A 10,873-nucleotide genomic window follows, 5' to 3' on the forward strand; every position below is an offset into this window, starting at 1 on the left:
CAACAGAATTGTCGCTTTAAATCAGGTTTTATTTTGAACATTGATATTAACATTTAACAAAAAATTGAATCAAAGGCTGTGCGTAAAAAAGTCTCTTAAATAATTGTATATCAAGCAGTCATGTCTTTTTTTTCTTATTCTTTATTTTTCTTCTGGAGAATATGGCGTGTTTCATAGCCAGTCTTTTATGGATCTTCATCTTTACCCTCTTTAGAGTTTTCTGTCTTTGCTTTTTGTCAGCTCTGTAAAGCAAGAAAAATAAACAGATTAGAATAAAACAGGGAACATACTTTTCTACATTTGCTGATAGTTTATATAATCTGTCCATATAAGCATATGAACTTAGAAGTACTGTCACAAGAAGTTCACAGTACGTTCAATTTTATAGTATTATGACATTTAATCTTCCAAAAACTGTTTGTCTGCTTTATTGTCATTTATTATTTTTCATTTATGTTCTTATTCAGCGTTTACCTTTAAATAGCTATAGGAAACTTAAAAAATGCCACTGACCAAGTATAAAACAGCACATACAGATTTTTGTGCCGAGTATTTTATGTATGAATATATAATAGGAAGGCATAAAAGAAAGTAGATAAAGTTTAATAACAGTATAAAATGAAAATAAGGGACCCAAATATAATTAGCAAGTTGTTTGTTTTCTGTCTCCTACAAAGGATGCATTTCATAGCACAAAACACTGGGTAATTTTAATAAAGTAAAATATTTCCATGTGTTTTTATTAGAAAAAGAAATAAATGTCATTTTCAGTTATTTTCAGTAATAAATCAGCAAAGTAAATTACTGATAGCCTGAAAGGACTAAACCATTTCCAGTACAATATATACCCCACTGAAGAAACAGATGAGGTTTCATTAATTTCTTTTAGTATCATTTTTACTTTTTGAAGCAAAAAAAGAACTGTTAAAGGAGGGAGTAACATAAAACAAAATATTGCTACATTTTAACTCTAATACTCCGTAACCAAAACGTGGATTAATGTTGTAGCAGGGCATGAAGCAACACACCTGCAGTCTGCTAAGATCTAGCAGGCAGCTGGTGAACATCTTGATGCTGACCCAAGAGGTTAACTTCCTGAATCTCACTATCCAAGAGAGGTACATCTTTTGGGAAGGAAGATTTGCATCTCCACTGTTACATCCATTTAAGTCAAGAATCACAAATAAAACCATTCACTCTACAAGGGAAGTTACAAAAGTGTGGGCCAACTGTCACAAACTGGAATGACTGAGCCAATTGCTGGACCATCTCTTAGCAACCACTCTTCCCTCTTTACAGTTAGTTCTACCTGAAGACCATCACACACACTTTTTGTCTTTTGATACATAAAAGTATGTGCTTGTGTATGTTACAGAAACACAGCCATGGCAGAATAAACATACTTCATGTGCCCCTCGTTAATAAAGTTATCACATGGTGCAGATTTAGACCTTACTGCAGAGAACACATGAAATACCAGATTGTAAAAACAATCTACAACAAAGCAAAAGAGATTAGAAGCAATAAAACCTGTGCGGTGACTAGTTTTTCTGCCATTCTGTGAGAAATCCAAAGGGGAGAAAAGTTTTACACTACTTTAGATTAATTTTGAATCTTCTTGGCAGAGCTATGCCATACACTATTCACTAAGTTTGGGACCTGTATAAATCCCTTTTGATAGAAGACAGTTAAGGAACTGGGAACCACAGGAAGCTACCTGTCTAAATGAACCTGGCTTTTATCATATCCTCCTTTGGTATATACTTCCCAGCAACACAGCAAGTGGACAATACTGAAAGCTGACAGCACCAGCACGCAAAGCCTAAATTCTGTCTTTCTAAATCATTTCTATGTAATAAGGTCAACTCTAATCTGAAAGCTATTTTTCATTATATTAATACAATATCACACTTACTGGCATGATGTTCTAGTGCGGGAGAGACTGGGACAGGTACTGCGTTTGTGACCTGCCTTGCCACAAACAAAGCAGCCAGCATCAGTCTTCTCACAAGTATGGCTTTGAAGAGCGCAGCAGTTGCAGTTGTTACAGTGAAACCAAGCTGCAAAACAAGTAAAGTGACTTATGATCTAGAGAAGGTTCAGTATTGTCATTCTGAAGCTGAGTTTTAAATATAGGCTATTTTATGAGGGTTTTTATTTTGTTTTACCTTTTCAGAGATGTGGGTATTCAGTCTCTGGTCCCTTATCATACTTGATGAATATTCATTAGAGATACCGTGTAACTATTTCAATATAACTGAATTATTTTGTCATTAGAACTATTATCCTGTACATGATCTTAACATGAAAAAATGGCTCACATGTTAAAATGGTTTTACAAAGATACAGTTTCAATACTGGCAACCATTTCAAATGGTTGCTTCAGCTAATAAAACACCACTATAAATACAACTTCATTTGCGTATGAAGCATAACTTGATCATGCCCTCACAAACATTTTAGCAATTGCCTGTGTTTATAAAATTCTAATGAAAAGTTTACAAAATTAGGAAACACATGACAGCTCAAAATATTTCAGTTTTCCCATAACAAATACAAGTGGGATTTTAGTATGTCTTGAGAAGAATTTAGGTGTATTTCCACTGTGTGGAAATAACTACATTATCTTATGGCAACTTGTGTAAAACAGATTTTTCCTTTAAGCTATGTCTTCTATACGATTCCATTTTACTTCATTTACAGAATATTTTCTCTTCTGATTTGTCACCTCAGTTTCCTTGAAATATAGCTTATGTGTACTTTTCTTCAGAGAAGTATTTTTCTGTACTTACAGGGTTTTACGCATTTTTTGCAAAGAATACAGTGTTTCCATTGTCTACCATCCTGCAAATAAAAGATGAATAAATGCAATGTTTGTTTCAAAAAACATTGATTCTATTTTAAAACTGAATTTCTAATGTATGGTCTCCATTATTTAAAGAAACAAGTGCTGTGTAGAAAGGACCATAATTTAAAAACATCAGCGCTGAGAATCTGTGACAACCACCGTAAAATGGCTGCATTTTGAAGTTAACAAGTATTACAGTTTCTGAAACATGAGAAGAAAGGCATGTGTAAAACAGAGCACTGATGAATAAGGTGTGGTCTAAGTGGCAAGCAGATAACTTTTCCAGTCCTCTTTCCAACAGAAAGGAATCAAAAAACAGAAATTAATTCCCAGTAATTTATGAATGATGTCCAGTGAAGTTAGTAAGACAACTGAATTAAAATATCTGGGGTTTCCCAAGGAAATCAGTATCAAAATAGGTTTTTACCACACTAAATGTTACAGAAGTTATTAGGCTATTGCTAAAATTGTCACCCAGAAAGAAGTCAGAATACCTACTTTTGATGTACATGAATTGCATATCTCACAGTGTTGGTTGCCAGAACTAACATATCGTTGACATATAGCACAGAACCTGGTAAAAAGAAAACTATAAGTGTTTTGGTCCAATACTTACTAATGAAGCAATATGAATGAAATTTATACAACAAAAATAAATATAAGGATTGCAAAATCACTTTGCTGAATCAAAGATCATGTTTTTGACTCATAAGCCACCACTAAGGCCCAGAGCCTCATAATCAAACATGGCACAAACAAGCAGTAAAAATCTGGGTGCAGGAATTCAAATTAGCAACACATTATCAGCAGTGAATTAAACCAAACCCCATTAATTGAGCCTCATCAGTAAAGTTCATTTGTCCCTGATGCTCCTCTTGGTGCACGTTATTAACTAGTGTCTCAACGAAGCTGATTAGCTGGGATAGCTGTACATCTCCATCTCCCATAGGCGTACACATTTCCTATCATTCCACAAGGGAAAATGTGAGCTCTTTCTAGATGCCCAAGTCTCCTACACATTGTTTACACAGAACATGTGACCTTAGACTTAGTGAAACATGCTCTTGAACCTGGTATCCAGAAGTTAGGTATGACAATATTGAAGAGCACGTTCCAAAGTCTTTTGGAGCCTTTATACCCTAATTAAAAACAAACATTCATTCAGTCATTTGACTGTTAGCACAACTTACCTGTAGCCCTCTTCTACAGGAAGTATAATCATACTTGGGGAGAGGTTTGTGAAGATACGGACAGGAGACTGCCTGCGACCTGTCTTGCCGTGTTTATACAGTGCATGATTATCATAGTCTACCTGGAAAAAAAACCATAATTTTTTAAAAAGAAGTCTTACATTGAATGCTAAGCACAGAGAGAACTACTTGCATATTTATTCCCTTTATCTTATGAAATTGTCATTTTTATCTAGAAGACTCTAACCTCAAATTAGATTACAAATTCTACAGACAGTATTTTGCCTCGTTTCTTTTTAAATTTGTGCAACGATAATATCAGACTAGACTCAGGAAACCAAGTTCCCAGCACCGCAACTATCCAAGTTAACTTCTCCCTTTTTACTCTTTTGCATAGGGCACCTGAAATAACATTTTGGTTGTCTTATACTATAGAGGAGGCTGTTCTACAAAAGTGCAACCTATTAAAAAAAACAGAACTATATTGTTTGTTCTGTCTGGCAGAACAAGAGTTGATGTCCATCTTAACCCATCTCAGAACTACTAGAACGTTGCAAACCCAATTAGCACTGCTTTTTCCAGCTCTGCCTCCTAGAACTTGCCCCCAAAATTCTCATCTCTGAACACCCACAGGAACAGAATCTAGACTAGCATTAGTTTCCATTTTTTTTCTAGGAATTTCCATTCTACACAATACAAATATGTTGTCTGGAATACCCATATCAAATTTTATGCAGACTTGTTATAGAAGAAAATAAAATTTTAACATCATCAATACACGATTGCTCTCTCAAAAGTCACTGATGTAAACACTCTTAAACAGCTTGTAGAATGGATACAACATTAGAGAAACTGACTCCAAATTATCTCTTTATCATTGACAACTTCATTTATTACATAATTCCAAAAATGTCCACTGTAATTCTACTCTTGTCCCAGTAGTTCTGGATACTAAAGACCTTAAACTTTCTTTTGACCAGGGCTGGACATTACTCATCAAGCTACGGACATTTCAACATCTGGGTAAAATTAAGCACTCTTCCTCAAGCTACCTCTTCACTTCTGCAATATGCACCTGTTAAAATTAGTGCAAAGTTTGTCACACTGAAAACATTTCAGAAGAAGGGGACAGGTGGCAGACAAGCTTGTATATAACAAGCTGTAGGAGTGTGACAAAGTTATTAAAGGTATGACTAATACAAATACAGAATCTGGGGTTCACATGATGAGCATCACATGGTTTGCAGTGCCTCCAACAGAACGAGAAGCTTAGGAAGGCCCATCTGCGGCTAATACCATTATGCCCCCTTTCATCAGATTCCCGTTCACACTGCACAACTGAAATTTAGCAAATTCACTGGGCTTGGTCATACCTGATAATCCATCATACTGAAGCTTGGGAAAAATTCAAGAATACGAGACTCAAAGAAGTACGGAAATATCCAGAACATGGGCATCTCCTGGTTTTCATAACCTTGTGATGAAAAGATTTGGATGTACATTAAAGAAAAACAATGTATGTGAAGGATGAAAAAAACTGAGTAAATGTTCTGAATACATAAACATACATACGTATGTCACTCTGGGCATAATAACTAGTTCCTCTAGGGGGCAGGAAGTTTTTGGCATGTTTATATATACTGAGCTTTAAGTTCCATTTACTTCTAACAATTTGTATCACCTGCCTAGGTCGGTAAGAAGTGTTACTAGCAAGAATTACAAGTAGCAAGAATTACAGACTTTTAAATAGGTACTTTTTCCTAACGTGATGTTACAGCTTAACCCACTTCTCTGGTTGTAATACATACCTTCTTTTTCTGTCTCCTTCCACATTGCCATCAGTTTTTTAAAACTAGAAGCCAGTGCTTCCACTAAACCTCCGAATGGGGGATCAGTCACCATAATAACTCTTTCATCTTTGTCTTGATGCAAGAATTTCCTACAAGTTTCATGTTCAGCCTGTAAGAAAGATAAATTTCTAAAAATGTAGATTCAAGAACTGTAAAAAGACTGTATTTGGCAAGATAATAATTATTTTAGAAGTTTCAACTTTAACACTGTTGGTTATTTCTTCTTGTGTAGATGAACACACAGACCACCCTTCCATTTCATTCTAGAGGATTCTTTTTATTTTTTTATTTTCAAGAACTCACTAAAATTAGGCTTTAGAATGGGAAACACAAACAAAAACCAGCAAATCCGTGGCAGCTTACTAATAATGGCAGGAGAAAAGCAAACAGTGACAGAGGAAATTACTAGGCTAAGTGCTCTGAAAAGTGTTTGGAATTAAATTACACTATGATCCTCCATTAAAAAAAAAAACAACAAACCCACAGTAAATGTTCTATTGCAGCAGCAGGTTTCCTAACAAACTCAAGTACTTAATGTGCCATTTAAAAAGAAACAACGAATTACAAATTCAGCATTTGTTTTACCCAGGACACTAATTCAACTTCATTTTATGACAAGGTTAATCTTTTGACTTTGCTTGCCTGGTATAAACCAGGACAACCTCCTCTTCCTTCCCACCAGTACATCAGTGAACAAGTCTTGTAGCATCCACTAGGCTTCTGAAGGCTGGGAATAAAACAATTAATTCTGTGGTAGCAACACAGAAACAGGGCTAACCAACACTTACGTACAGCAACAAGTCACACCAAACTGTCTTTTAGTAAGAGCTGAGCTAAGGTAAGTAAACTTAGCATGAATTTAACATGCAACTTATCATTGAACCAAGTGGGAAAGAATTACTGAAGAGGCACTGTTATTTTTTGATTTCCAATATCGTTGACTGCTTTTATCCCATAACAGTTGCTTTCTAACAAACCATCTAGACTAGCCAGGATATTCTTACAAAATTCTGCATCAACAACATGTATTCTTTACAAAGCATTCAAGAAATACTTGCTCTTACCTCTCCACCAAAAAAATAATGATTAAACATGTTGTAGTGGCAGAATTCATCCTCTGTGTAAAATTGTGAATACCTGCAAAATAAGTTTTAACATTAACAGAAAAATATAAATATCTTTTTGCCTGCCCTAAGGGGCATTTACAGTGAAAACAAGACCTTAACAAAGAGGTGATTACTGACAACACAGTACCAGGAATTATAAAGTACAATTATTTTTCCTCATAAACTAGCTGCCATTTGTGTATGTGAGTAGAAGTGGAGAAGAAAGAGACCGGAAACAGAAAACAACCACCAATTTATCTTTTAAAGTATTAAAATATAAATATTTGCACGTACTCTTCAGACAGATGAACATTTATCAAAACCTACCTGAAATCAATATCTAGCAGAAGGCTTCTAACCCTGAAATCTTCTTCTTGTGATGCTTTTGACTGGATCATTTCATGAAGCCTGAAGTATAATTGGAGCAAAGAGATTTAACACATAATCACTGGCTTCAGAAAATATCTTGCAAGACAAGAATGTCTGGTACTTTACTAAACCTAAAACCAAACAGATAAAGAAAATGGAGTAATCTGAATTTGAATAATTCTATTTAGCTTACATTTAAAGTTAGAAAACTATGTTAGTCTTAAAAGATGATACCTCACTAGAGACTAGTGGATCACCATGAAAAAAAAAACAAAAACATAAGCTAAGAAACTTATCACTTTTGTGAGAAACAAAGGACATTTAAAAAACAGGTGGCTGGGTGGGAAGTTAATTGCAGTGCAGCTACACTCTCCTTGTGTTATCTTGTGAGCTCTAAACAAGGTCCCACTAGATGCCTGGATAATTCCAACCAATTAAAGCACAGTGAACCTCTTACTACAGGAGAATCTTAGAGTATTTAAATTTTAAATATTAGTAAGCTGCACAGTATTGAAACAGTAATATTATTTGAAAGCATAACAATCTCCACTGACGTACCTAGGTGTTCCAACGCAGAGCACTCGTCTAAATCCTAACGAAATAATAAGGTCCAGTAGAAACCGGCAACTTCTGTCTGCAAATAAATACTGTGCATTTGTTTTTTTATTTTCCAGTGGATACAGAAGTTGACTGGGGCTTCTTAACTGGGCAGTGGAGATATCACACAGAATCTGGTGACTGGAGTGTTTTTCCCATTCAGCTGGCAACAGCAGTTGCTGACATTCCTGGCAAAACTTCCTCTTTGATAATGGCAACAGAACAAAATTCTTGTACCTTTAAATACAATAAATAAATAAAAGCCTATATAAAAGAAATGAAAGGGGTTTCATATTTTGTAATACATTTAAATAGGCACATGGCTTAAACTGTTCTTGCAAAACTCCATTACCTACATGTCAATGAAGTAATTTTTATGAAAAAAATATTCAGACACTTTCAAAAAGCCTCCCCTGAAAACAAGTAAATAATACACTAAATAATACACCCAAATATATTGAGAGTTCCCAGAAAATAACTCAATTACAGAGCAAAGACTCTGTAACAACTACCAGCAAGCAGTCCTGTATGCTTATACACAAAACTCACAGATCATTATTAGTGTAATACATTGGTGTCTTTTCACAACATGTGAAAAAAAGCCTGTCACCTTTTCACACTGAAAGTTAGGAATAACTTTTTCAACTCACATCATTACTGACCTGTTGTTAGCACATTGTGAGCACTAACATAAGAAGAACTATATATATATATATATATTTTTTTTTTCATACATATAAGTATATATGGAAAAGAAAATAAGTTCCTGGGTCAAAAACATTGTGCTATAATCAGATGTTTCATGCTATTTACCCTTTGCAGTCAACCATTTATTATTTTTCTAAATATCTCTATTATGTCCATATTCAGAGTACTTTAACCTATGTAAGACTGATTTTTACTAAAGAAAATGCATTTAGCAACATTACCTTTCCACATTCTGTCTGTGAGTAAAAGGCGGCTGATGATTTCTATTATATTCTTCCCGTGCTGCAAGCCTAGTTTCTGACACCTGTAAAATTTACGTATATAAGAAGTTACAAAACAAATAGGTATCACTGAGTTGTAGATTAAATCTCAGTACTAAACAAAAAGGATGCATCACAGGTCTCATGGTTCAATTATTCTGTTCAAGAAAATTATTACATTCCTTGGATTCCCCACTCAGTAACAAGCATGACTGCAGTGTAGCGGCATGCTGCAAAACAGAAGTCTCTCTGAATTCAATCCATGCAAAAACAAACAAATAATATAAGGATTTCATTCTTCTACCACATGTAATACTGAGGGAAAAATCTCAGAACATGTTTACGATGCAGACAGAGAGGGACATGCTGTCTGTGAATGCATTCCAACAGTTGCATTCCCTCTGCAGAACAATGACCTTACCCTGCAGGACTGACAGTGGAAAAATATCCCAAGTCTTTTGCGTGCCGTTATTTTAAAAGCACGTCAGCTCTGCTGACTCTTTTACTTTGCTTCCACACAACATACTTATTTGCTCCACAGTTAATAGTTTCAAGACATTTGCACAAAACTTACAGATTTGTTTAAAGGGTGAGACAGGGAAATTCAAAGGAACAAAAGTCCCTTTGACACAAGTGATGTCATGTTCATTGTGAAATTTTACTAGGAATACCTAGTATTTAAATCTACACAACAAGTGATTAACCACTTCGTTTTCACTTCATGATACTTTTCAATGGTAGCTAGCACAGCGCTGAAAAGTTTACGAACCCAAATAAATTCCAACCTGCCAACCTGTTGAGGACAATAACCGCGAGATACTCAATTAAGGCAACACAGAAAGTAACAAAATGCGGTGCACAGAAGCCACAGCAAGCTTTCCACCAACACACACCAATCTCAACTTTGTTGCCCTACAGTTTTCCAACCAAACTTCTTTAGGAAAAGTGCTGCAGATGTTCTGAGACTACTGAGCACCACGCTGATCCCACTGTCCTCACTATTTCGTGCGTTTTACACACCACCTGCCTGTATCCACCAGGCTTTCTCCGTCTTAACCGTGGAAGATGAGGACCACTTGGAATCAGAACTATCTTTTTTTGTTCAACATTGCATAGTATTAGCAAAATTCATAACTTGGTGTTTTGGTGATAAAAGAAACAAACACCAGTTTTGCTCAAAATGTGCACAGTCTTCCTTGAAAGGTATATATGAAACACATTTCTGCTGAAAAAATTATTCCAATACCTGAGTAAGAGCTGTTAGACGAAATTTACAAAACAATTGCCACAGATTTCCAGCACACACACACACACGCATATATATATATATTCAGTTTTGCGTTAAGCAGAGTAAAAACCCCAATGTTTACTTAGCCTGAAGCAGTCCTCGCTTACCTTCTCATCCTCCCACTGGAAAAAGTTACAATCTTTTCTATCCCTACAGGCCGAGCAAGCATAAAATCTTCTCCCCTCCTCTTTGCCGTGGCTGACCTTTACGAAGAGGAGAGCAGGACCTGCAGGACAGACGCCATTACACCCCGACACACGGGACACCCGCGGATCTTTAACGCCTCGAGGAACCGCGGTCAGTCAGTCAGGGCCCCCAGAGCCCCCCGTCGGGACCCCCGGCCCCCATGCTCACCGTGCGGGCAGCTGGGGGCGCCGGGCACGGCGCCGAGCAGGGCCGCTCCCGCTCCCGGTCCCGCTCCCGGTCCCGCCGCGCTGCCGGCCGCCATCTTCCCGCCGCCTTCCCGGCAGCCACGCGGGGGGCTGGGCCTCCTCCACAAGTGATAATAAAAATAAAAAATAAAACCGCAACTCCTCCCCCTTCAAAAGAAACACGCCCCGACCGCGCTTTACGTCAAGCTGATGCTTCTGCCGAAACCGCCCTCTTACTAACGTTGTGCCACTGTTAGGCAGATAAAAGTCCTTAAAATTAAACGTT

General features: G+C 36.6%; 1 protein-coding gene across 1 annotated transcript; it reads right to left on the bottom strand.

Moving 5' to 3' along the window:
* Nucleotides 1–14: 14 nt before the first annotated feature.
* Nucleotides 15–10,724, bottom strand: ZCCHC4 (zinc finger CCHC-type containing 4). Its single transcript, XM_083835733.1, has 13 exons — nt 10,571–10,724; nt 10,324–10,442; nt 8,890–8,972; nt 7,922–8,197; nt 7,322–7,402; nt 6,953–7,025; nt 5,847–5,997; nt 5,412–5,512; nt 4,039–4,160; nt 3,347–3,422; nt 2,793–2,844; nt 1,916–2,060; nt 15–242 (listed from the first exon to the last, which is right to left on the bottom strand). Exons 1-13 carry the CDS (start codon nt 10,662–10,664, stop codon nt 119–121), a joined length of 1,497 nt encoding a protein of 498 aa, XP_083691859.1. The 5' UTR covers nt 10,665–10,724; the 3' UTR covers nt 15–118.
* Nucleotides 10,725–10,873: the final 149 nt, after the last annotated feature.

The sequence above is a fragment of the Anser anser genome, assembly GCF_964211835.1.
Source record: "Anser anser genome assembly, chromosome: 4".
NCBI classification, from domain to species: domain Eukaryota; kingdom Metazoa; phylum Chordata; class Aves; order Anseriformes; family Anatidae; genus Anser; species Anser anser.

Coding starts and splice junctions, on each gene's coding strand:
- ZCCHC4 (XM_083835733.1), bottom strand. CDS start 10,664: ATGGCGGCCGGCAGCGCGGCGGGACCGGGAGCGGGACCGGGAGCGGGA. Junction 8,198..8,889: donor CACAGACAGAATGTGGAAAG/GTAATGTTGCTA, acceptor TTGTATTTAAAG/GTACAAGAATTTTGTTCTGT. Junction 5,998..6,952: donor ATTATTTTTTTGGTGGAGAG/GTAAGAGCAAGT, acceptor TCTTTCTTACAG/GCTGAACATGAAACTTGTAG.